At 50.7% G+C, this 25,470-nt stretch overlaps 9 protein-coding genes across 9 annotated transcripts; 6 read left to right on the top strand and 3 right to left on the bottom strand.

The window, feature by feature from the left end:
• Positions 1 to 2,410: 2,410 nt before the first annotated feature.
• On the top strand, positions 2,411 to 3,553 carry BDR25DRAFT_233147 (uncharacterized protein; the record flags this gene model as incomplete). Its single annotated transcript, XM_033685428.1, has 1 exon — positions 2,411 to 3,553. The coding sequence occupies one exon, from the start codon at positions 2,411 to 2,413 to the stop codon at positions 3,551 to 3,553; it is 1,143 nt and encodes a 380-aa protein (XP_033544858.1).
• Positions 3,554 to 4,086: 533 nt separating this feature from the next.
• Positions 4,087 to 7,135, top strand: BDR25DRAFT_335770 (lanosterol synthase). Its single transcript, XM_033693048.1, has 4 exons — positions 4,087 to 4,533; positions 4,663 to 5,126; positions 5,227 to 6,672; positions 6,796 to 7,135. The coding sequence occupies exons 1-4, from the start codon at positions 4,294 to 4,296 to the stop codon at positions 6,884 to 6,886; spliced, it is 2,241 nt and encodes a 746-aa protein (XP_033544857.1). The 5' UTR covers positions 4,087 to 4,293; the 3' UTR covers positions 6,887 to 7,135.
• Positions 7,136 to 7,875: 740 nt separating this feature from the next.
• Positions 7,876 to 12,880, bottom strand: BDR25DRAFT_344706 (uncharacterized protein; the record flags this gene model as incomplete). The annotated part of the gene is made up of 2 exons (XM_033693970.1): positions 7,876 to 12,731; positions 12,827 to 12,880. 2 exons carry the CDS (start codon positions 12,878 to 12,880, stop codon positions 7,995 to 7,997), a joined length of 4,791 nt encoding a protein of 1,596 aa, XP_033544856.1. The 3' UTR covers positions 7,876 to 7,994.
• A 355-nt stretch (positions 12,881 to 13,235) lies between these two features.
• Positions 13,236 to 14,093, bottom strand: BDR25DRAFT_335768 (cytochrome b560 subunit of succinate dehydrogenase). Its single transcript, XM_033693047.1, has 2 exons — positions 13,929 to 14,093; positions 13,236 to 13,845 (listed from the first exon to the last, which is right to left on the bottom strand). The coding sequence occupies exons 1-2, from the start codon at positions 14,021 to 14,023 to the stop codon at positions 13,404 to 13,406; spliced, it is 537 nt and encodes a 178-aa protein (XP_033544855.1). The 5' UTR covers positions 14,024 to 14,093; the 3' UTR covers positions 13,236 to 13,403.
• Positions 14,094 to 14,518: 425 nt separating this feature from the next.
• BDR25DRAFT_291465 (WD40 repeat-like protein) lies at positions 14,519 to 16,224 on the top strand. The gene is made up of 5 exons (XM_033688589.1): positions 14,519 to 15,033; positions 15,094 to 15,199; positions 15,276 to 15,683; positions 15,784 to 15,925; positions 15,982 to 16,224. Exons 1-5 carry the CDS (start codon positions 14,697 to 14,699, stop codon positions 16,201 to 16,203), a joined length of 1,215 nt encoding a protein of 404 aa, XP_033544854.1. The 5' UTR covers positions 14,519 to 14,696; the 3' UTR covers positions 16,204 to 16,224.
• A 1,047-nt stretch (positions 16,225 to 17,271) lies between these two features.
• On the bottom strand, positions 17,272 to 18,753 carry BDR25DRAFT_374355 (pectin lyase-like protein; the record flags this gene model as incomplete). The annotated part of the gene is made up of 3 exons (XM_033697326.1): positions 17,272 to 17,676; positions 17,731 to 18,302; positions 18,354 to 18,753. 3 exons carry the CDS (start codon positions 18,751 to 18,753, stop codon positions 17,314 to 17,316), a joined length of 1,335 nt encoding a protein of 444 aa, XP_033544853.1. The 3' UTR covers positions 17,272 to 17,313.
• A 1,107-nt stretch (positions 18,754 to 19,860) lies between these two features.
• BDR25DRAFT_358266 (uncharacterized protein) lies at positions 19,861 to 21,705 on the top strand (the record flags this gene model as incomplete). Its single annotated transcript, XM_033695920.1, has 14 exons — positions 19,861 to 19,911; positions 19,974 to 20,098; positions 20,164 to 20,308; positions 20,369 to 20,416; positions 20,470 to 20,501; positions 20,535 to 20,673; positions 20,726 to 20,805; positions 20,834 to 20,871; positions 20,952 to 21,030; positions 21,115 to 21,274; positions 21,307 to 21,354; positions 21,411 to 21,497; positions 21,547 to 21,573; positions 21,598 to 21,705. 14 exons carry the CDS (start codon positions 19,861 to 19,863, stop codon positions 21,703 to 21,705), a joined length of 1,167 nt encoding a protein of 388 aa, XP_033544852.1.
• Positions 21,706 to 23,405: 1,700 nt separating this feature from the next.
• BDR25DRAFT_316602 (uncharacterized protein) lies at positions 23,406 to 23,921 on the top strand (the record flags this gene model as incomplete). Its single annotated transcript, XM_033691613.1, has 2 exons — positions 23,406 to 23,586; positions 23,653 to 23,921. The coding sequence occupies 2 exons, from the start codon at positions 23,406 to 23,408 to the stop codon at positions 23,919 to 23,921; spliced, it is 450 nt and encodes a 149-aa protein (XP_033544851.1).
• Positions 23,922 to 24,227: 306 nt separating this feature from the next.
• Positions 24,228 to 25,358, top strand: BDR25DRAFT_374334 (FAD/NAD(P)-binding domain-containing protein; the record flags this gene model as incomplete). The annotated part of the gene is made up of 3 exons (XM_033697325.1): positions 24,228 to 24,591; positions 24,739 to 25,265; positions 25,329 to 25,358. Coding segments are annotated over 3 exons (921 nt in total), but the record flags the coding sequence as incomplete, so codon positions are not given.
• Between the last annotated feature and the right edge of the window lie 112 nt (positions 25,359 to 25,470).

Below are 25,470 nucleotides of genomic sequence, written 5' to 3'. Positions count from 1 at the left end.
TCCCTCTCTTCGGCTCCCCTCCCAACATTCCACAACTCTTGGTTTTGGTTGAGGGGACAGAAGAATCGCAATTGGTGTTTTGCGGTGGAAGTGAGGGGCGAAGAGGTGCGGGATGTGGATGGCTGAGGTCGTGTCTCCCGCCTAGATCAATCCCCCACATCAATATCCCGCAGATGAGGAGCGGAGTCTGGCCTCTCAGAGTCTATCCTCTTACACCACTTGTAGCTGATATGGCAAAGGACACACGCATCATATCTCCCGCCCTTGCCAGCCCAAGGTTTATCGAGGCCCTCACGACGTTTCTAAAACATGTTTGAGAAGTCATTTTGCCTGGTCTTCGTATGAGGAAAGACCAGCAAACGCTTTCCGCATTGGTATCTGATAGTAGAACCAGAGTCTCCCTCACCACAAGAGCTCATAGACCCTGTAGCAGAGATGCCTGCGCCACCTCGGCGCCACTCCATTGCGTCTTCGGCAGCCATGATCCATCTCCGAGGCTCCACAGTCGCTTCACCATGGACACGGCCAAGGCAGGAATACTTTCGGCTTCGGCGAGATGATGCAGTGCGATGTTGTCCCTTTGCTATATTTCCAAAGCTGCAGATATTAGCGACGAGAACAATGGCGAAAATCGCAAAGGCGAATGACGTGACTGAGATCTGTGCGACGTGGAGAGGCCAGCATCTGGCGGTCTGGATGCGGTGAACACAGCGGGGAACTAGATCGTGCTTGCATTCATGCATGTAGACGCGGAATACCCAGTCGCCTGGTGGCTCAGGAATTCCCGTTCAGTTCTCTCTTCCTCTGCTACGAACATCCAACAATTGGACAGGTATGAAACGTGACGGTTCGTTTGGATGCAGGTGAGAACTCTGGAACTTGCACTGGAACCGGTTTTCCTTGCTGTGGTGAGGGGATGCTTATCGCATTCGCAGCGCAGATGGCAATTTGGGCGAAGCGATGCTGATAGTGGTGAGGCATTTTAAAATGGGATCGCTCTATGGAGGTGCAGTAGTGTACGTTGCATCCCACGATAGATGGATTGCAGTCTGGGATATGCAACGGAGCTGATCTCGCGAAAAACTCAATTTCTCACCTCCCAGCGTTCGTCAATCGGTGTCCGCCAATGCAATGATGTTCTGCAATTGCTCACAGCCAACCAGGCACGCCAGGCGCATCATGGATAGCCGTGATTCGCTGCAGGGGAGAATGCTTTTGGGACAACGTGGACTGGACGCCGGCGAACATGACGGGGAGAGACCAGGGCAGTCTTGGCCTTTCACAGGGCTCTGACCAAGGCCCGAGGCGGCCGCTCAACGTGGGCGGCTCAATTCTTAATTCCAAGGCAAGTCAGCCAGGGTTCCGCCGGCGGCACGTCTGCGAGGCTCATGTACAGTTTACAAGTTTTGAAGCCTTGTTGAGTTGAGTTGACTTGTAGGGATATGTCATAATGTATGGGGTCGCGTTTGCGGAGGAGCCCTGTTCTGTGTGTGAGGAGTCTCTTGAGGACCGACGGAGGGATACGAGGGCGTGTCGTCATTTTGTGGAACCCACACCAGACCAGCTTGTCGTCAAGTGACAAGTCGGGAAGCACGGGCTGAGAGCCAAGATACAAGAATAGTCAATCTCCCCATCGCCTGGAGTATCTGCTTTCGCCGAAGAGCTGAAGAGTGTGGCCGCAGTTTCCCCGCCGCCCCGTCCCGTGTGTATTGGATGCGCTTCCGAGCATCTCAGCTAGGTAAGCCCTCTCGCTTTTGTTCTTGAATCTTGTGCGCCCACGTACATCGTTTCTCTGTGCAAGACGACACTTGCCTTGGTGCAGGATCCTGACTTGTCCCAAATCCTGGAAAGCGTCCGCGGGCTTTCTCGTTTACGCGGCTGATGGTAATTCTCTAGTTTCCCCAAGTCATTCGATTCACGCAAGTGTCCAAATAAGGCCAGCGACCCTCGCCCGACTACTGCACCATTGCTGGCTTGTTACTCTAATCCTCCTGCTGCGAACTTCGCCGCCCGCGGAAATTTTGTTTAAAGGAAGAGGACTGCCGTCTGACCAAGGACCATCTCTGCAATTACCATCCGTCGCCTTTCCCTCTCCCCTCAATTAGTGGCGCTGACGCCGGGCGCGAACTGTGGAATTTGCAGGGCTGAAGCTGCAGACGCTGACGCTCGTGTACGAAAGCGGCAACAAGCAGGAGAGCAACCCAACCCGGCCAAGCACTTGCAGCAATTATTACACGCCCTAACAGAAATACCTCGCCTGCGATCTGGTGTGCTTTATTTGCGCTTTCACTCCTCTCTCTTTTTTCTCAAGTACTGTCCTCGGTCCTTGACACTAGGGCTGCCGATCCTCGTTTCAACCACTCCGCTGAGCTGTAAAGGTTAAAACGCATCGCCGCGAAACATGTCGGCCATGACGGCGCCTCCATACGGCGCACCACACCCACTGCACAGGAAGCCATTGCCTGGTCCAGGAGTCGTTGTCCGCCCTGCGCAGACATATTCACATCTGCAGCCCGACGCAGGCCAAGCAGGCCACTCCCGCACCCGCACCACGTCCTCAGGCGTCTTTCCTATGAGCTCGGCTGCTGTCTCTGCCTCTCCAACAACATACACCCCGCCAGGCACAATGCACACCTCGCAGTATCCCACACAATACCCACCGCAGCAGATCATGGGCTCAGGAACGCGCCGCACCCTGTCCAACGCAACGTCGTCAACCACCTCGACCACCGGGACCCCAGCCCGCTCCAACAGTGGTCTCCGCCGCTCGTCGTCTGCTCGCTCAGGCAACTCCCCTTCCTCATACGTCGCGCTCATGCGGAAGCAGAAAGCCACCGTATGGTGCGATCGTGCGCAATACGAAGACCCCCGCATACTCGCGCAACAACGGGCCGCCAAGCAGCGCGCAGAGAGGGAAGTCGCAGGTGGGCCACATCATGCGTCTCCACGGAACGTGGCGGGCAGTTCGAGTGTAGCTGCGGGCGTGAGGTCAAAGATCAGACACCATGGTGCACCAAAGGCTTCGTTATATGCGCCGGCGAATCTGGCAGGGACCGGGGTGCCGATGCGGCTGAGTGCCAGCGAGGTTGACGAGGGCGACAGCGAGGACAATGGAAGCATTGGCATGGGTGCAGGCGGAGGAGCATACCATCACCGCACAGGATCTGGCCGCAGTTCCCTTGGATCAGGACGCCGCATCGCCTACGCCAATCCCTCTGGGCGTTTATCTTCCAACTCTACCCCGCCATCGGGGCACAACTCGTCACCGTCGGAAGGAGGCATGGCAGATCTAATGGAAGAGGAGACGCCTGTTCCAGGATACAACAAGTCTACTGACTACTTCGAGCATACCAAAACCGGCCTATCTGGTGGCAGTGGCAGCAGCGGGGAAAGAAACTTCGGTGATGCGGGGCAGATGCCACAAGGCTTGCCGAAGATCGAGGTAGACAGGAAGACCAGCGACGAGCTGCACAGGCGAGGCAGCGTGGACGAGCGAACCATGACCATGGGCAACACCCGTCTTTTCATTGCAAACCCGGATCTCAGCGATTAATACCCAGACCCCTCGTCGAGGTCATGATTTCAAGCAGGAGGGAATGATGCTAGTGGATGGATGGGCCAAGTTTTTCGGCGTTTATGGGGAAGGTGTTCACAATCTCCTGGCATTCTCTCGTTGGAAACCACGTTCTAGCGGCATTTTAGTATTTGCCTGGACCCTTGGTACATGCCAGCTAGGTTTGGCATAGATTCTGCTTTCAATTTCTTTCATTTTGACAACATAGTTTCAGGAGTTGATGGTTCTTGCAGGTGGTTGGGGCCTGTATGTATATATATATAGCCGAACAGGGAAGTTGGGCAGGGAGCATCTCCGGTTGAACTGGAGAAGGACGTGAATTGAGAAGATTCAAAGATTCAGAGATTCAAAGCCATGCCTTCGTTGCCTGACTCATGCTGCATAGTCTACTGATATTGTTGATTCGTGCCAGGACGAGCTAGCCTCCAGGTGCTGTGATGCTGGTGCTGACAATAACTCATGTCATCAGATTCTTGCGTTCTGGACATACCACCTCACCTCACTGCATGTAATGGCACCACCGGATCTCGATCAAAATCAATACGGGCCTGCGGGGAATAGCGATATCGGGATTGAGGTTATGAGAATGTTCCTGTCCCTGCCAAGACTCTAAGCGGGCGGATGGCACCTCCGCAACGCCCTCCCCCCCTTCTCTTGTCTTGGATGACACGACTATCGGGCGCTCAATTGCGCACACTATCTTTGCATTCGTCCCCATTATGGCGATCACCCAAACGGCAACGACGGTGGAGGCCAATGGCACACGGCAGCGCGTCAAATCCGCAAACGGCGGTGTAACAAAGAGCAAGAGCACAATAGACAACGAAAGGACGGATCCCTTGCGATGGCGGATGTTGGATGACCGAGGCTGCCAGACATGGCATTATCTCGAGACTGAAGAGGAGGTTAGGAAGTGGCCGCAGAGCACGGCGGATCGGTATTTCTTGGGTTTGGATACGGTGGGACCCGCTCTCATTTCCTCTGGATTCAATATTGCTCTCACTTGCTCTCACATCTTCCCTTGCCTTCTGGGTGTGAAGTTTGAGGCATGTGTCGATGTGACATGGCTGACGACATTGTATATGTAGGGCCTCCCAGATCTCCCACCCGCCAAAACCCCCCTCCAAGCCGCCTCCAACGGCCTCGAATACTTCTCGCACCTGCAGCTCCCGCCCGGAAACTGGGGGTGCGAATATGGTGGCCCAATGTTCCTGCTCCCCGGGCTTGTCATCACTTGGTATGTGACTGAAACACCGATTCCAGAGTCCCATGCCATCGAAATCAAGAATTACTTGTTTGCGCGCCAACACCCTGAAGATGGAGGTTGGGGTCTGCATATTGAAGGGGACAGTAGTGTGTTTGGGACCGTGATGAATTATACAACGCTCAGGCTCCTGGGTGCCGATGCGGAAGATCCAAGATTGGTAAAGGCGAGGGAGACATTATGGAAGTTAGGAGGCGCGGTGAGGGGTCCACATTGGGCCAAGTTTTGGCTGAGTGTGCTGGGGGTGTTGGATTTCGATATTGTGAATCCCGTACCTCCCGAGTTATGGTAATTTTCCTCTCCCCCCCCCTCCCCCCTCTTTTTTTTCTATTAGGTTATCTCAATGTATGAGGCTCGGTGGGATGATGCTGCTGACGTTGTGGAATAGGTTGCTACCTGACTGGGTGCCCATAGCCCCCTGGCGGTGGTGGATCCACATGCGGCAAGTCATGCTCCCTATGTCGTACATCTATTCCAAGCGCTGGTCCTATCCTCTTAATGACCTCACACGTCAACTCCGCTCTGAACTTCTAACCCAACCGTACGAAACCATCAATCTTGATAGCCACCGCAACGATATCTCCCCGGCAGATGACTACCATCCGAAGACCTGGCTGCTTCGTGTCCTCTTTTGGCTCATCGTCAACATCTGGATGCCCTTCCTCCGGCCAGCGAGTTTAGCCAAGAGAGCCGAGGAGTGGACGTGGTGGCTTATTTGCGCTGAGGACGAAAACACCCAATTCAGTAACCTAGGCCCTGTAAACGGCCCCATGAACACTCTTTGCTGCTACATCCATGAAGGGCCAGACTCGCCTCGATTCCGTCAACACCTCAAAACCCTGCCCGAGTTTCTATGGGTCAAGGACGAAGGCATGCTAATGAACGGCACTAACGGCGTGCAAGTCTGGGACACATGCTTCGCCGTTCAAGCGATCTACACCGCCGGCTTCGCCACCGATACGAAATGGAAACCCATGCTCACCAAAGCCCTCGAGTTCCTCGAAGACCAACAAATAGAGGCCGAATGCCGCGACCAGCACGCATGCTACCGCCAACAGCGCAAAGGCGCGTGGGGCTTCTCCAACAAGAAACAAGGCTACACTGTGTCCGACTGTACTTCAGAGGGGCTGAAATGCGTCCTGCTTCTCCAATCCACGCCCGGATACCCAAGACTCGTCCCAGACCACCGCATCTTCTCTGCCATTGACGTCCTCCTAACTATGCAAAACCCATCCGGCGGCTGCGCCTCCTACGAACCCCAGCGTGGCTCTGAATACCTAGAATACCTCAATGCAGCGGAAGTTTTTGGGCGTATTATGGTCGAGTATGATTACCCCGAATGCACGACCGCTGTTACAACCGCGCTGCATATGTTCCAGAAACACTACCCGGAGTATCGGACTAAAGAGATCAGGGAGTTTAAAGCAAGATGTATTGAATATATCAGGAAATCTCAAAGTGCGGACGGTTCCTGGTACGGTTCCTGGGGCATCTGTTTTACCTATGCGGCTATGTTCGGCATGGAATCACTTGCCTGTGCTGGTGAGAATTACGCCAACTCTGAACGTGTGCGACGGGGTTGCAAGTTCTTGCTCGACCGCCAGATGCCTGACGGTGGCTGGGGTGAAACATACAGGAGCTGTGAAACAGGGGTGTATCACCAACATCCACAATCCCAGGTTGTACAGACGGCGTGGGTTGTGCTTGCACTGCTAGAAGCCCAATTTCCGGATCGCGAGCCGCTTGAGCGGGCTTGTCGGTTGATAATGAGTAGACAGCAGAAGAATGGAGAGTGGAAGCAAGAGGCGATTGAAGGGGTGTTTAATAAGAGTTGGTGAGTATTTCTTTTCTTTTCCTCTACTCTGCGTTGCACTCTCCCTTCACACCTACGAACAGAGACGGGGAGAGTTGTGAGAAGGAATGATTGAGTGCCTGCTAACGACTGTGTGCGTGATAGTATGATCTCCTATCCCAACTACAAATTCATCTTCACGATCAAGGCGCTGGGTCTATTTGCAAAACGCTTCGGCGACGGCGCACTACTTTAAGCGAAGCCCGCTTAGGCGTACTTGTTTTCTGGACTAGGCATGTAGGGAGGCAAACCGAGTGGGAGAAGAGAAGGCGAGCCGCGGGCCAGGAACCTTGTACATGGGTGAGAACGGAATAGAGATCGATAATCCTAATCGTAGTGGCAGGGCGCCGTAGGCCAGGCCAGAATGAGGTAAGAGTGTAATTAGACAGATGAACAAATATATGTACATGTCATCTCATATTATGACGAAAGTAGTATATGTAGGGGATGTAGACTCTGAGCTTAGTAAGCTCAACCGTAATGTTATCCATTGATGCACATCTCCATACTTGTATCTATCTACCTCGCGTTCAACGTGCAGTACAGCCCGCAATGCCATTTTACGCAAATCATTCATGCGCGCATCTTTCGACTAGTTAGATATTCTACCCGACCACTCATCACCTCCATTCTCTATATGTAGTGTAGTGTACCAGTCCCATGCCTTCATTCTAGTACACAATTATTGACAAATGGTTCTCAGATTACATACTACTGCTCCACCCCATGTGGTTATTCGATTACTGGAGCCAGGTATATATCACATCACACCGCACATAGAGCTAGAATTACTCGCAGCAGGTCTCGAAAATGGCAATGAAAATGGAGGTGTAGTGTTACCTATAGTTGTTAGATGTTTTTATAGCATGCTTTTTCCCGAGGGTTAAACCTTGATTTCGCCTACTTTTTGCTTTCCCTGTAGTGTACTCATTCTCTAGGCATATATTTCGCTTGAGGTCTGACTTCTACACACGGTACAGTTTAAGCTGGACTGATAGCATGCTTACCTCTACATGCCGGGCTATTTCGTACCGTATTGTTCCGTCTTGTACTATATCTAGCCCGCATGGATGTGCCTGAGAGCTGGAGAGGGGAGGCAATATGCGCTCCCGTTTCAACGCCACAGCTAGGCTTTTAAGGAGCATACAACACCTGCACCGAAATCAGACTCGATAAAGGTGACACCATACATACGCTCTCGCCAAGATAAACCATCCATCCTACAGTTCCCATTAACACCGACACCGAAATACCACCCGCCGTTTTAGTAGTGCATTCAGATTCTGAATGCGCAATAACAGAGCTTACGCCTCCACCAGTGCACCGAGAATCAGACTCTGAATAACAAACTCATCACTCACAACCTTCACATTCTTGCCTCTGACCACCCCGCTCCTGACCGTAGGCACGATGTTCGTAGAAGGGTCATCCCTCTTTCTCTTCTTACTTCTCCCCTGTGCACTCGCACTAGGTGTCGACGTAACATTTTTCTTCCCCTCAAACAGCACCTTCTCCGCATTCTCCACCCCCTTCTTCCCACCATCAACATACACCCAATCCCACTCCCCACCTTTTATCATCGTTCTCGCAGCTCCCAGGTCTGCGCAGCGACCAACAACCTTCGGCCCCAGCGCATGTGTAAGAAACAAATACGGCTTCTTCCTTTCAACATCTTTCTTAATTTTCCCCATAACTAGCAATACACTCATGCCTGCAAGCAAAAACTCCCGACTCCCGACTCTGCCCGCAAATTCCGCATCCTCACTGTACGGATTATACAACTCTATTGTCCGGGACCGCACGACGCCGGGGCCGAGGTAGCCCGCGATACCGGCGGGTAGGAGATAGGGTGCGAAAGGCAAGGATTTGTTTGCAGCCAGAGAGTCCGAGATCCAGCGGTAGTGAAGACAGGGGAGGTTGAGGGCGAGGGCTTGGATGTATTTCGTGCGGCGGGAATGAGAGTCTGAGATTAGGGCTACGAAGCCTAGGTTGCGGTGGCGGGATTTGATGATGAGTTCGTCGGCGCCGGTGCCGGATTCGGAAGTCGTGGTTGAAGTTGAGGGCTTAGATTTTGGTTTTGCTTTGCCTTTGCCATTGTGGAGTTTGCTGGGTTTGGGTGGGGGAGAGGAGAACGAAGAGGAGTTACCGATGTTTTCGAAGAGCTCGTGGAATCCATCTTCCAGGACTTCACCGCCGTTGGTGGTTATGAGGTTAGCGATGCTGTCTCGATCCAAGGAATCTTGCGTGGCGGTTATTGCGAAAGCCATGTTCGCGAATACAGTCCCCGTTCTCATGGACGATGATACAGAGCCCGCTCGGTTTATCGAGTCCTTTAGCATTGACGGGCCTGCGGTGCTTCGACGAGATTTGGATGGAGTATGAGGGCGGTCACCGGTTACGGATGGAGTCGCGACTCGGGAAGCGGATTCGCTGGGACTGACGGGCGGATTGAAGTGGTACACTCGATCACGGAACTTGTTCCACAGCTGTTGCGTAAGATACACCTTTGTCATGGGCACTGAGATAACCTCGCTGGCGTCCTTGGTAGCGTCGTTAAGTAGACTATCTCTCTGTTTCAACTCCAATAGAACGGTCATGTATCCAAGACGGTCGGTTAGTGGATACTCCTCTGCCGTCTCGACATCGATTTTATCCTTGAAACCGACAACGACGTAGTGATGCTTCTTCATGCCAATCTCGTCCACTTTGACCGGATCGCCAATACGAAGATCAAACGCGCGAATATGCGCAAGCTCTAGGTGATGGAGATTGCCATCATCGTAACGTATTTGCAGATGGCGGTTGTCAGCACGACCCAGACATGTAGCAGGATAGAAGAGCCGCTTGCCTCCTGGCCAATAAGCAACGACTCGGTTTGGTACAAGTGGTTCTCCAGACGGAGCCTCACCACGGTCGGCTGGGTCTGAGACAATCCGAACTGCTCGAACATGTTTGGGTGGTGTAGGACCGGCGAGCTCATCCGGCTCATCCGCACCTGCGTCGTCGACGATACCATGAGTGTCCATAGGAACACCAGCGTCTGGCATTTCGACATCACCATGCTGGTGACCAGGGTTTTTAAGAGAACTAGACTGTGAGTTCGAGACTTCGGAGATGTGCGAGGAAGATCTTGGCGCGAGTGTAGATTTTGCGAGACGTGACCTGTTAACTGGCTTCAATGCCCCCTTTTTATTCTTCGCCCGTGTTTTTTGCAGAGAAGCGGACGGTCGTTCTGATTTTAATGTCGCTGGCTTCGCAAAGATGGCCTCTTCTCGGGCATGAGCTGGAGCTAATACGCCTTCCTCTTCTCGTTCGTTCGTGAAAGGTGGGGTATTCTCGCGGGACTTTTCAACCTGCATTAGCGGAGATGGGGGCGCTATTTTAGACGCTGAGTCTGAGCCTCTGACCAGGTTCACGAACGCTGGGCCCCTTTTTGCGCTATAGACAACCTTCCTCCTCTTGGCCGCTGGCCTGAGAGGGGAAGCCCCGGAGAGCATTTGATTGAAACTGTCATCTAGGTCATCGGTGAAGCTTAGTTGTGGGATCTCGATGTCGCCGACGTCAGTAGTTTGCTGTGTCTCTGGTAGATTTGCAATGTCGGTGAGGGACCGGAACCGACGGGCTTGCTCGCTGCTTGAGGCTTCGACGTCTTTGGGGGCTTCACCCGAGGGATTGTCTAATTGAGAGGGCGTTTGGTCCTCACGAGCAGTGTGGAAAAGCTCCGTGCTGTTGGTTTGATTCGGGGCAACGCTTTCGCCTGCTGCAGACTCATCCCTATGATTGCTGTCATGTTCTATAACATGTTCTGTAACTCTGGGCTGAGCAATGCTGGGCAGCTCAGTATCCTCAGGCATGTCTGACTCTGGAACAGTAGATTGGCGCTGGAATTGAGGACGCTCGGGAGGCTTATGCGTCGGGCTGTTGGTGTCATCATGCTCTGGCTGACTGGAAGGAATCAACTCCTGGTCTTCATCATGTGTCTCGGCTAACCCCCCATCCCCTGTATTTTGAACCTCGTCATCGTCCTCTATGTCAACATTTTCATTTACACCTTCCCCTTCCTCGGCTTCCTCAACATCTTCAGCCTCCTCGTTATGCTCTTCCTCGTGTTCCTCTTCATCAGCGGAATGCTCGTCATAAACGATTTCATCTTCATGAGCAATTGCCGGCGGACTGCTAGGCACACGTTCCTCGTCGTATTCTTGGTCATCGCCGTCTCGATTCTCACCTAGCTCTAGTGAGCTAGATCGCGAAGGTAGAGGAGGCATAGATGACGAAATGACTTGGCTGGTGTAGCAAGTCTTCGTGGCCATGACAGTTTGAGAAATGCTATATTGATTTACAGAAGGTGATGATGGAATGATAAGAGGCTTTGGTCGCGGTATACCCTCTAGATCAGGCTGTGAATCCATGATGGTGACGCATTCCTCGCTATTTCTCAATCGGGAAGGACACTTAGGCGAGGGCTGAACGCCACCCTTGAATTGCGACTCGCGATGCGGTTCTGAGGAAGGACTTTCAGGTAGAGAAGACGTACGGGCTGCCCGGCCTAGTAACGTCCGACGAGGATGGGAGGATGTGTTTGCGACTTGGATCCTATTGTCTGCGCTGTTCCTCCGACGCGTAGTAATGGTTGGGGTTCGGGAGGGGCGTACTGAACTAGAAGGAATTCCCTGTGACAGTTCATCCAGTGAATCATCACCGCCGTCCACGTTCAGTGGGGTGGGTTGTGATAGTTCATCTACGTCGTCCTCATTGCTAAGCAGCACGGTTGGTTCATCAACGGCGGTCCTGCGTGACGTCCTGAGAGCTACCGGAGTTTTATATTGCGGAGTTTCTGACAGTAAACTGCTTCTCCTGCCTCTTCGTGGGGTCGGTCGAGCTGGTGCTGCGACCAGTGCGAACGATTTTCCCGCCTCCCTGTCAAATTGCTTCCTTGCCCTACGTATGGCGGCCTGTTTCTGTGCCTCTGTAGGCTCACCCCAACTATCTTGCGCAGCGACTGTGGCGTCTTTGCGTAGAGTTTCTCGCGCTCGCCGCTCCTGTGACTGCTTAATCGTGACATATTCAGCCCTAGGTTCGCTCGACGACCTGAAAGGAGGATCCGTGCGGCCAGCTTTCGTAGGGCTCGACAAGGCTTGGATTGGACTAGAGTGCCGTGCATTTGTGAAATTGGGCGAGGGTCGCTGGAACACAGGGTCATCGCTCGGAGCGCCCACGATGGGGGAGGTGCCGTCCTGAGTGGCATTGAAGACCTGCGTGAGCGACATGGCATGTCCAATGGCTCCGTTCCCGCCACCAGCCCCAAAAAAGGCAGTAGACAGAGTTGTACCAGGTGTTGTCGCTGTCTTCATTGCCGAACTCAGCACTTGGCCTTGACTATCGCGCTTCTTTCCCGCCATAGCCGGGGTCTCAAACTTGAGCGGGCTCGTAAGCGCAGGGTCGAATCGGAACTGTGTCTCGGGATCATCCTCGGGAATGGCAGTAGGACTGGTAGTCGTGTGACTGTGCTGCTGTGGGCTGAATCCCACGGCCTTGACGCCGTTGGAACCAGCTGTGGGTGTGCCTCCGCCGTCCTCGACCAGCTGGAGAAGCGAAGTCGGATTTGTGCCGCTATTGCTGGCATGATCGAAGATGCCACTGGTCCAGGTCTTGTACATCTGGCTGTCCGGCTGCGTGTCGCCGGGGACGTCGTCCATGGCCCCTGCAAAGCTCCGATGCATCTTTTCCCCGCCTTCCCGCTCTCTCACAAACCCCGAGCTCGTCGGCGCAGTCTTGTGAGTTAGCAGGCTCGGTTTCGCATATCTCGTGGGTTGAGGCGCGCGTCGGGGCGTTGGATTGCACGGTGGACGGAGCGCGGGTACCTGCTGCTGGAGGGGTTCGGGATTCAATGCTATCTCCGCCGTAACAGCGCCGTTGGTGCTGGCCGAGGGATGGGTGGCGGTGGAATCGGTGAATTGGAGCGACCTCGCGTCCCCAGCGCGCTGCCTGAGCAATTGTGAGAGCTGCGACGGGTCCTGGGGCGCGTGAAAGCTTGTCAGCTGTGGTGATTCGAGATCGGCGCACAACTGCACAAAATGACCAGGGTGGAAGCCGCCAAACGCCCCATCACCAAAGTTAAAAAGTGATAACTCACATCATAGAAGTCATCTCGTAACACGGTGAATTCTTGCGAGTCGCCTGGCGCCATGGCAAAATGCCTACTGGATTTGAGTCTTTGATGCGAGGTTGGCTGTGTCTCTGATCTTTGCTAGGCTAAATTTGTCTTGGAAATTCTCCGAATGTCGCGCGGTAACGTGACGACTCCCGCTTATAAGCTGCAAACACTCCGGGGTGTTTCTTTGTCTGCCATGACGGAGTGTCCATTCCCTCCTATCTCTTGTGAACCAAACCATTGAAAAGAGAAGGAGCCAGTTTGTACGCAGTGAACCTGTTGGAGCAAAAGTGGCATCTCACTTAACTTTCCAAAGTGAGAGAGGTACTGCTTCATGCAAAAATAATATAGAAGACGATGCTCGTCCTCAGCACTTTCCTAAGACGGAAGCCGCAGTTTTAATACCTTCGCATTGAAATGTCACAGAAAATGTACAATTGTGTGGTCTGACCTAACTGGCCCAAGACCGAGACGTCCAAGATGATTCAACGACCACTTATCTTCCTCCGCATATTCCTCGCCTATGCTACTTCTTATCTAATTCTTCCTTCTCAATCCCTCAAGCAAGGAGAGAAAGGTATAGCGAGCCCACAACGCTCAACCCCACGACAGCCCAACCAGTCTGAGTGACAGTCACATTCTTAAATCCTAGACCAACATCCCAAACCAAATGCCTAACGCCATTCAAAGAATGAAAGATGAACGGGAAAGACACGGCAAGCTTTGCGCCAACCTTTACGAACACCGGCCACGATGCAACCGCAGCAACAAGCGAGGGAGTCTCGAGATGCCAGCCGAGGGTGGGAGCAGCGAGATAAGCGATGCCGAAGAGGTAGAGAGTGCCGCTGAGAGCGACACCGGTGATACGGTTGAGGGACGAGGCATACCAGGTGATCTGGGGTCGGTAGATGGTGAGGTGGGGGGAGACAGGGCGCCGGAGACGCTGTTTGGCGAGAATTTGCTGGCCTTCGGATTCTCCAAAGTGCTGTGTAGCTGCGAGCCTAGATATTCCATTAGCATTGAAGATAGGCCCTCAATGTAGCTAGAAAGAGCTGGTGAGGGGGTTGTCAGGCGAGCTCCCTACCTCCGCTGTACCATGCGCCCCGCCGGCTGGACCTTGGAGAAGCTAGGCACGGCAGCCCGTCGTAGGCCCAGCTGGAATACTCGCTGCGAAGCCATTCTGCTCAATCGGTGCCAATTGAGCTTTGGGTATAGAGGTGAGTGTCCTGTTGGTGATGTCGTGGTGGAGTGTTCACGCACTGAACTCCAGCCCATCCGCTCGGCTGTTTCTCACATGTTGCCGAGCAACCAATCACAGTCGCACGCTTAGTCACAGCCCGTAACAGTGACCCGAAATCTTTTCGCGGGAGGCTTCTGCTTTCTTCAAGGAACTTCGATATCGCCGTCAACGAGCCTCAGGCCCTGACTTTGCGGAGATACGACTTGGCTGTTGGCGTTATGCCATCGGACCTGGAGACGAGGTTTCGAGAAGGAAAACCCGTAGTTAATCGCGCATTTTGTCGTTCTAAGTGGTCGAGTGCGTTTCATATCCAGGGTGACATCTTCTGATGGGGAACATCTTAGCGTTGCAATGCCAAAAACCTTTTCTGTATAGCTTCTTAAACATACATTTATTGTATTGATTCCGTGGTGCATGTCTTCAATCCCTTTGTGATGGAGTGTTTCTTACCCGGTGACATCAACCTTGTTCGCACTCTGAAATTCTTGCAGCCTCACAAACCTAGCCTCCCAATTATCATTTCCATAGCATGAAGATCAACCCAGCAAATCTCGGAACCAGGTGATACCAACCCAAGTCACACCCATCTGCTGTTTGACGGACATCGTCCCAATGGCCCCCCTCACTCAAGCCTTCCACTCCGACCTCAGCCTCGCACCCAACTCATACATCTACAAGATCCTTTCCACGTCTCCCCGCACAGATCCACTCTCCTACTTCCAAACCGACGCCCTCGCTGTAATATCTTCCGATGACTCCCTTCACTTCATTAATCCAGCAACCCTCAAAGTGCTTCCCGACGGTGTCATCAAAAACGTGAATGAAAGCGTCACGTGTCTTGAGCGAGTCGATGATCCGCTAAGCAATGTGGTTGCGACCGCAGGAAGAGATGGAATGATTAGGTTTTGGGACAAGAGAAATAGAAACAAGGTTATGCTTATTCAGAGCCGTGAGTATGCCCATTACTCGAGAGGGAGGAAGATCAAGGCTGATGAGATGGATGGCGTAGCGAATAAATTGATTTCGTCTCTCGTTTGCAACAACCCCAGAAATTTCATTGCAGCTGGTATTGAGAACCCCGATGATGGGCCCGGGGTATCTCCAGTCCTGATATGGTATGGTACTCGTGGATCCTCATCCGAAGAACTCTGCATCCGACTCAGCTAGCCATCCACATCCTAACAATGTCAGGGACCAACGAAATGTACAAAAGCCCCTCCTCGAGCTAATAGAATCCCATACCGACACCATAACTGACCTCCAACTCCACCCAAATCACCCTACCCTTCTCCTATCCTCTAGCACTGACGGTCTAGTCAACATCTTCGACGTCAGCAAGCCCGACGAAGAAGAAGCTCTCTATCAAGTCATCAACCACCGATCCGCCGTCGCACATGCAGGATTCATGTACCCCACCACTGATATCTACACCCTGGGAACAGATGAAACTATGAGCTTCTACGCGCTCCAAAGCCATGAGGAAGAAGAGGAACCGACTCCTACGATCTTTGGTGATATGCGGGAGAAGCTAGATTGTGAGTACATGGCTAAGATCCATTGGGTTGGTGACGAAGCCTTTATTGCGGCTGGTAAACATAGGTATGGAGTCTTTGCATGCATTCCTAGTCCTTTCAAGTCCCCTCCACGTAGCCATCCACCCTCTGGGTAACAGTGCCGATCTAACGCCTCCGGGTTCCAGTTCCAGCACCCTAGACCTAATCCCCATCCAAAAAGCACCTCAATCCCCCCCTCTTCAATACGACTACGATCTCGAAATGTCACTCCGTCTCCCAGACGCCCACGGAGGAGAAATTATCCGTGATGTATTTACAGATGTCCACGTAAGCTCTACATACCAAACATTAATACAACGATTCACTAATTCTGTGCACCACAGAGCCACACAACCTACACCGTCGGCGAAGACGGGTTTATCCGCGCGTGGAAGCTGCCGGGTGACGAAGGCATGGATATCGACGACGAAGGCGCCTTGGGGACGCCTAAGAGAATCAAAGACAAAGACAGGAAAGAGAAGCGCATGGGGAAGAAGGAGAAACGTAAAGGCCCCGGCGGCAATGTAGCTGAAGGAGGAAGGAAAGCACGTTATAATCCATACTGATATCAGGCCAACCAAACGAATTGGGGCCACCCACTTTTCCACAGGCTAGTCTGGTCATATTTATGCACACTTTCTATTCCATGCTACCATGCGTAGTTCTACAGCCAACATCCCAACATCGGCTTCTCACAACCCATTTCCTTCACCCCCATTCCTCCTCTCGCACCATCTCTCCCCAGATTAATTCAACTTTTGGGTGCTGCGGTGGGCACAATAAACCAACCTCTTTGCCACTGAACATATTTGTCAAGCACGCCGTCCGATTCTTCCCCTGACGTAAGATTCAGCATGGAATACCGCACATCTCCGTTCGAGAACCCTATACTAATTGCCCAGAAGAAGCAACAGAAATCCGCTTCCAGGTGCCGCGCCCTCAGCTCTCACAGACCAATCATCCCCACCTCGAACATGCAGTACCCCCTGTTGTAGCCAGGAGAAGAACTCCGATAGGCCATCTACCCCACGACTTTGCTGGCCCACGCCCGAAACCGTGGATCCAGAACAGTCTCAGGAGATCTCAAGGCGCGGATACATCACTTAAGTATCCTTGTTATTAGGCTCATTATTCTTCTCCTCTTCGTCTGTTTTATGCTTGTTACCTAGCGTCGTCTTCATAGCATCCTTCTCAAATGAAAAATCTGGCTCCTTCAACAGCGTATGTTAATATCCGCACAGCGCTCTTAGAGTCCTTTACTTAGTAATAGTAAGATTTCTAGTGTTGAGCGCATCCACTACCATCTCTGGCCGTAGGATTTGTGAGGCTCCGACATGGATCGGGCGGTAGTTAGAGGATTCCGGAGTGAATGGAGCGAATGATACGGTTAAAGGAGGAATCGGTGGCGGTAGAGGAGTCTAAATTCGAGTGCGAGGAGTATTATTTCTCCAGCACGTCGTATTTTGTGGTTACTGGGATGAACTAGTAGATCACGAGACGGAGCTCTCTTGGGAGATCTAAGAACAGGAATGGCTTTGGAGAGTCAACTGCTAGAGCGAGTGAGGGTACTGAAGGTGCATTGAAAATCAAGTATATATACGGATCCTAAGACCTGAGAATATTTACCAAGAAAGCTACCTCTCACCCATTCAACTCCTATCCCCACAATCTTCTCTTTAGGTTCCAGCAATCTTACTATACGGCGTCGCCCCGGGGTAGTACGTCGTCGGGATCGTAGGAATTGGGATACTCAGCGTAGTCCCAAACGCTGTCTTCAAATCATCTTTCATAGTTGCCGCCGTATAGCCCGCCGGAGCCGCCGAAACCGTTGAGGTCGTCGCAGCATAGGACGCTCCGCTACCAGACTTCAGACAGAATCCGGAACCGTAGGCCGAGCGGCAGGAGTACCATTGCTTGGATCCGCTCTCGGTCCACATGGAGAAGTCGGTGATGGTAATATCGGTACAGGGCGCACCATCGGCGCACATGACTTTGATCGGTCCGCGTGAAGCGCCGTTAGCTTCTGTACCTTTCCAGTTCTGAGGAGTCTTTTAATTCGGGGACTTTTAGGGGTTTGGGTTGGGTGATCTTACCTTGAATGTCAAATTCGTCAGCTTGACTCCACTTCCATCGACAGCTGACATGCTGGACCAGTATTGGTCAATATCGAGGGAATATGCGTTTCCACGACCAATGAAGTTCTCAAAAACTGTATCTTCAACATAGCCACTACCACCGTTCGACTTGATCATCATCATTTGGTTAGAGCTCCAGGTATAGATATTCTTATAGTGTACAAGTGAGATGGCAGTGTTTGCGCCCAGAGAGCCAAGAGCGCATCCACCACTCCAGTTGCAGTAGATGTTCTCGATGAGGATATTTTTGGAGGGACTCTTAACTGTTACGCACTCGTCTTTGTTAGTTACCATGACATCGTGGATCCAGATGTTGTTGCTCCAGACATCAATGCCGTCGAGACCGCCCCAGTCGCCGCCGCGGATGGCCATGTTATAGACCTCGCCGTTCGTGCATGTGTCCATGGAGAAGTGGAACGCGGGCGCGTCGACTAGGACAACATCATGGACGGAGAAATTAGTAACCTTATTTAAGCGGAGAATGCGAGCTCCGGTTCTGCTGCCTTGCGCGTGAAGAACGTAGCCATTGCCTAGATATCTCTTAGTCGGGACATCCGAGAGATATATTGTGGCTTACATACCTTGAACCGCTCCTTTGCCCGTGCTGGAAAAGAGTTCGAAATCGCTTGTGCTGCCAACGAAGATCATGTTTCCGCCTGCCGTTCCCGTGCGATAAATAACACCATCTAGCTGCAGCGCCCAAGCAGATCCTCCGGTCAGAGAAACCCATGTATTCATCGCATATTCGCCAGACGGAATAACCACCGTACCACCCGATTTGCAAGCAGCGTGGGCAGAAGCAAGGGGAGGGCCAACATCCGTAGTTTTATCAGCCTTCGCGCCATAATCTAAGACATTGCAAGTCTTCTTCGAAGTCTTCGTCGCGTGGCTCGTCAATGGTCCAACTTTTCCAGATAGCTGCCCTACCACCAAAGTAGGCAGCACTGCGGCCGCGCCGAGTAAGAACTGGGAGAATCGCATTTCTTCAAGGTTTAAAGCTGCACAGCAGAGAAAAGAAAGGAGGAAGACACAGTGGTATTTTAAAGAAAGAAAACTGGCTTCAGAAGTGACAGTGGTGGATTTTCGAAAATGGAGGTCTCGCGATAGATTATATGAAAGGTAGGGATCTACACCTAGTACTTCATATAGATGCAATCAACCCACATTATGGGTTGCACGACGTTGAAACATGTCCTGTTCATCTCGCCCGGGACAGAGTTTAGCGCGCTGCCGTTATACAGAAACAATCAGATGTTTCATGCAGACGGCGTCGAATCAGCAGAGGCGTGGAGGTAGCCAGACTTAGCCTTCCCGGTGGAGCTCCATCCGAAGCCACATACTCATTTATATGAGGTGGATATGCGGGTGTTTATGCCATCGGAAAAATATTTCGGAGCAAACGGGTGGGCAGAAACGGATTCGTGGAAACGTGTTTCACGATGCATTTGAGGAGGATCGCCGCCAGGTTGGGTTCCGGTCTTCGCATTTCTGCCGGGAATGCCTGGGAAAGAGCGGCGTGTTCTCAAGTTTTGGGCTTGAGCCTAACTAGGAATACGAAAGCGAGATGCTCTCGATACCGAAATTCGAGATGGTGGACGACCCGTGTTGAGCATGGTCGAGGAGTATTGTTAAGCTGGAGGTGGATAAAGGGGGCCTTTGCCAGTTCGTGAGCATAAGCCTTCAATAAGGACATCTGCGTGGTTCGGGCAAGAGCGGACCGGACCCTAAATATCTGACTTCTAATTTTATTGGCGGGTAACTAACACCTGTGCTCATGTTTTGTGGATGCCTGAAGAGATGTTAGAGGAGAAGGAATGGCCTTGAGGCACCATAAAATCACGCTTACCTACTTTGAGAAATGACGGGGCTGACGACTCGTTTCTCGGACCTCAATCTTCCCTCTTCTAATATCAACCGCATCGTCAGAGAGGGGCAGAATGAAAGCGCCATTCACTTTCCCGTTTCTATGCCGCAGGGAAAGCTTCAAGACTCCGTCTACCATGAAACACTCAAGGAAAAGGGTACCCTCTCTTAGCTATCCTTTCATTTGACTACTGGTGAGCTGCTTATTACTCTAGTTGCATTGTAATGTACTCCCACTACCCCCTCTCATTCTTATTCTGGGCAACGACGCCGTTGGTCGAGAATACCCCTCGGTTTTAGGCCGTTTGATTCATTTTAATCAGATTCACGATCACAAGAGAGAAAGCAATCATGCTGTTAAAGGAGGGCCTCAGCTAAAAGCTCATATTCGTCTTAGCCTTTGGATCAATGTCACATGTCAAGCAATTCTACCATCTTCTTCACCTGCACGGTTTACGTTCATGTCGCACTCTTGTCATTGACTCATTCTTTTATCTCCTTCTCCGCTAGCCACCGGCCCGCCCAAAGTTCTCCCTCACCTTCGCCAACACAAAGAGGGACCATGTTATGCTACTCCGGTCTCGCTATGACCGACTGCTTGTACTATGGTGCAAACCACACGGGGATGCATTCACTTGAGATAGAACTTCCGTTTCTGAAAAGATTGTGGCTGGTTCAATTGCAATGCATACTAGAAAGATTTCCTACCATGCATGCCCACTTCTTGCTCTAGCTAAGACTGAAAATACCACCACTAATGTGCTACTGTGTACATATCGAAGTCGAAAATTAATTGGACTGAACCAATTTTGTTATTAACGGCTTTACGCACAGCATACCAAAGTACACTATACGATCTTCCGTAAGTGAGATATCCCCTCTGTTAACCTCCCGGCGAGATACCACTACAAAGGGGAAGGGCGGAGTAAGTGGGTCGGGGAGGAAAAAGGTAATCACTCAACCCGTAGACTTCTACTTGCCGCCTACCTGAATTTCCTAATATTAGGAGACAGGAAGAAACCCCTCTATTCCAGAATCGTAGAGCTCTACTACTAACGCGTGCTCTACAACCTGGCCATAGAAAGCATAGTCACACTTCCTACCACCGGAAATCAAGCAGGGTGAGCTCGGTGAATATGCATGGAGTATTCAGCCATGCCAGGGTTCCAGGTGACGCAGGATTGGTGATTAAATGTAGGAAAGTGCTAAGCCGTCAAAAGCATTTTATTTTCCGGAGTATAGAGTTGTGCATCCTGTAAGAAATAGCTCTCTACGTAAGGATTGCATTAGAAAAGCGAGGTGTGCGACGATCAAAGTCGATATTAAATCGAATGGAATGACGCCGGATTTGCCCCATCCCGAAAAATTAGCCCCGCTTATGGCTTGTATTAGGCAGTGAGGCTCCTTGTGCTGGTGAAACGACTTTATGAATATTCCATATAAACAAGAACAGTGCGAACCACAAGGGTTGGTAAATAGAACGAGGATGAAAGCCGACGCCTTGACAATATTCATAGAAACGAAAATCTATCGAGTGGCTTACCACACAAACGCAGCAGCCGAACGCAATTTGAAAAAAGTAAATGCGTTCTCTAAACGGAGTTCCTATGAGAAATATCTTATTTCTGAAAGCCACTTTGTTACGTTCTTCGCATTTATAACATCTTCCAGGACTTCCTAGATTCTTGCACAGGGTATCATAGATCTACTGAACAGTGGGTTGCCTTATATACTACTCCTACGTGTTTTTCTTATTCAATCGAATGCGCTATTAGCACTGGCCCCAAGTAGGTGCAATCCAGTGTACAGTGAGTTGGGCTGCGAGAAGTGGCGCCACCATACGCGAGAATTCTATGTTGAATGTGCTTAAATATAATCCGAGAATCCCGTGCTCCCGTGCATCATTTTTAGAATGACGCTAGTGGCATGATGAATCAAGTATGATGAGTGTAGGACGAATAGCAGGGAAGTTCTAGACAGGATGCCCTAGGCTTTGATCTATTATGTGCAAAAATCGGGAAATTTCTTGGCGTTCCTCGGATCTTTTTTTTCCTCACCAAAATTGCATAGGAGATCACAATCTTAATAGAATTCCTAATATATCAACAAATCCTTCTTAAATATCGTTAGTAAGTTAAAGCCTTAAGTTTATATAGAGATACTGCTCTTAGCTCAATTTTTGGAGTAACAGGACAACGATGGGCCTAAAACAGAAGGCCAGAGCAGCCCCAGCTACCCAGACGCGTCAAATTGACCTTAGTGGCGACCCACCAGCCTATTCTACGCGTGTGAGGGCACAGGGCCTGTTAAGCAAGCGCAAGGAGACTGCTAGTAGCCTTAAGAATAGTTATAACAGCTTTATTCTAATAGATTAAGACGTTATCAAGGACTATAACTATAGGCCGGGTCCTGTAGGTTGCTTAAAGCAAAGGGAGGAGGCGCTGCTTAATCTAATTAACAAACTCTTTATAATTAAAATATCCTTCCTTTATCCCTATACAAGGCAGGTATCCGTTTACTATATAGGCTAGGAGGATGGCCCACGTCTTCCTGCGCCTTATATCCTAAGTATATCAACTTTCATAGCCCACAGGCCCATAAGCCTTATGCCGCCAGCTAGTTTTCTTGTTAAAGATAGACTTGTTAAGAAACACTAAATTGTCCTGCGTAAACTAACAGAGAGAGCAACAGTAGAGCTCTTAAAGCTCCTCATTACAAGCCTGCAAGAAAGGCCGTAAGGTACGCCTGCTCCATCCATGCTAGGCGAGGTAACAGGAGATTATAGATCTATTAACCTTCACGCCTCTTTCCATCCATAGCTAATAGGCTTGTTCGTCCTAGTATCTCCATCCGCTGCAGATCAACTCCTCAAACAGAGCTTCGCCATCTTCATCGCTAATTTTAGAAGGTCTCCCAAGCTTCATAGTAGGTGGCTTACAGACGCTGCTATAAGCCTTAAGATTGTTCTCTACATTGTAAACTGCATAGAGAGAACAACCCTCACAATCAGCAATTGCAGTTCTAGGCCATCCAAGCAGGAGAAACTAACAGATGTTTATACAAACGCAATCATCAAGCCCTTAGGTGCTTAGTTTAAGATATTAGGGTAATCAGGGCCGGCCAGGAAGGATAGAGACGCCATAAGCGCGATACATCGCAAACAAACGCGTTGTTACTCCTAAAAAAGTTAGTATAGGCGCTTCTCTATACAAACTAAAGGCTTCAACCTACCCAGGGCCAATCCAATCGTTATTTGTTGATATATCAGGAATTCTATCAAGATTCTGATCTCCCATACAATTTTAGTGGGGGAAAAAAAGATCCGAGGAACGCCAAGAAATTTCCCGATTTTTGCACACAATAGATTAGGCATAGCGTAAGTTAGGGAAACTCCAGATCTCGTCAATTCGTGCCCAATCCTTTCACAACACACTGAATTGCGTACATCCGTTAGCTAGCAAGCTGCTTCATCTTTGCCGGGAATTGAACCTTCAATATTGTCTTGCGTGAGACTCCAGATCTCGCATGTACAAATGTACCCCACTCCGTTGCCGCTTACCCATTAACTGGAGGCCTGACTCTCTCTCTAACTTAAGAGGAAGCTCAGCAAGCGAGAATGACGACCGAGGTGTGGAACTCAAGATCTAGGTTGTAGAATCCCGAAATCGAAACGTAACAAAAGACTGTTAAACAACCTCTGTTCTTTCTCATAATCCTTTTCCTGTCCTTTCCTTATCGTCGAAGAAATGCGTCTCCTCACATCACTCATCATGTATGGGTTAGCTCAGCATGCTCTCCTGACAACACGGAGCTGTGCCCATGCTGTATTTACGAGGAATGCGCAAATAAAACGCAGCTTGAGTGAAGTCCAAAACTCATACGACTATGTCATTATCGGAGGTGGAGCGAGCGGTCTCACAGTGGCCGACCGGCTGAGTGAAGATCCTTCCAGTAAGATCCTCCTCTCCGAAATGAAAAAGGAGGGTTTCAACCACGCCTAAGTCTGAAATGTCTTAGAGACTGTACTTGTTGTCGAATTCGGCTACTTAGCAGAAAATAACCGATGTGTTGACTGGCCAAGAAATGTTTTCAACGGGTATGGACCATGTATCCAATTCGCGTTCAATATTACCACAGCACCTATCCCAGGATTGAACAACTTTGTGATCCCTAGCTTTGCAGTCGGTGCAGTCGTCGGAGGTGGGACAGCAATTAATGGCATGTACATCCCTAGGGCTAGCAAAGCAGACTACGATGCCTGGGAAGAGCTTGGAAACCCTAGTTAGGGATGGAATGGAATCTATCCCTATTTCAAGAAAAGCATGGAACTGGTCGCACCCTCGTCAGAGCTAGCGGCAAGATATGGGTATACTTGGGATGAAAGTGCCTATGGAGATGGACCTATTCAAGCGAGCTTCCCACCCTTCCAATGGCCAGTTTCCGGTAAGTTCAAAGGCTGAGCTTGATTCGATGTCATGATCTTAGCCCTAACACATGATACAGCCAGATTATGGGACGCATGGGTAGATGTGAATGTCACATGACCAAAGGAGCAAGCCGCCGGAAATGCCGTTGGTGTCTTCTGGGTACCTGCTTCTCAATTTCCAGTTAATCAAACACGATCGTACGCAAGATGGGGCCACTATGAACGCGCCAAATCAAGATCCAATTATCATATCTTGATTGGACACAAGGCCAAGATGCTACAGCTTTCAGAGGATCTAAACGCTGAAGGGGTTTCCATTTTCGATCGCGAGAGTTCAACCAACCTGACAATCAATGCAAAATTGGAGATAATTCTTGCAGCTGGGGCAACCCACACGCTACAGCTGCTGCATTTGAGCGGCATTGGTCCGAGGGAGATTCTAGATCAAGCTGGAATTCGTGTAAGAGTGGATCTTCCGGGTGTTGGCCAGAACATGCAGGATCATCCTCAAATGGGATACTCGTGCGTCTGTAAGATTACCCACACTTTAGTTCTCGTTCAGACCAGAGGTTGATTTAGGCCAGTCGAAAATGACATTCTACCAAATGCCATGACCCTAGCGACTAATGAGACATTCCAAGCTGAAGCTATAGCTGAGTACACTACGAACAAGACAGGTAGTACCCACCATTCTGCTGCAAGGGTCGCACTTCTGGGACCGGGTACTGACCATATCAATTCAGGGCCTCTTACATTGGCGCTCACAAACCAAGGCGCCTTCCTCCCTCTCCGAACCGTGAATCCAGGGTACCGCGACTTCATCTCCAAGCCCACCAGCGATCCCGTCGTCGAATTTCGCACGTTCTCGAACCCTTTAGATATGCAGCAAGCCATATCCTTCATCAGGTATACACGAAAGTACACCAACGGACCCGGGCTCGCGGATTTGAGGCCTCGTGAATCCGGCCCTGGTGAGAATGTAACTAGTGACGCGGGCATTGAGAAGTATATCTGGAATGTTACGTATCCTATCTCGTTTCATATTTCTGGCACTGCGTCGATGGTGCCGAAAGAGTTGGGAGGGGTTGTCGGAAGCGATCTGAAAGTCTATGGAGTCAAGGGACTGAGGGTTGTAGATACGAGTCTTTTTCCATTGATTCCGGCCACACACCTGACTGCTACTGTGTATGCGGTCGCGGAGAAGGTATGTTGCTTGTTTGATTTTATGTTGATTAACTAAGGTGTAAGCTAGCTGACTGGAATGTAGGCTGCAGATATCATTAAGATGGCGCTGTAATTTGAATTTTGCACCTACCTCGGTTAGATACATCCAATTCAACTCGAAAATGCAACATTATGAACTAAATTGTTCTTAATCGCTATAGAGAAGTACGGTTACATGGCCAATC

Source organism: Lindgomyces ingoldianus, assembly GCF_010093535.1.
Source record: "Lindgomyces ingoldianus strain ATCC 200398 unplaced genomic scaffold BDR25scaffold_27, whole genome shotgun sequence".
NCBI lineage: Eukaryota > Fungi > Ascomycota > Dothideomycetes > Pleosporales > Lindgomycetaceae > Lindgomyces > Lindgomyces ingoldianus.
The sequence above is the reverse complement of the archived record's forward strand: the minus strand, read 5'-3'. Positions and strand labels throughout refer to the sequence as shown.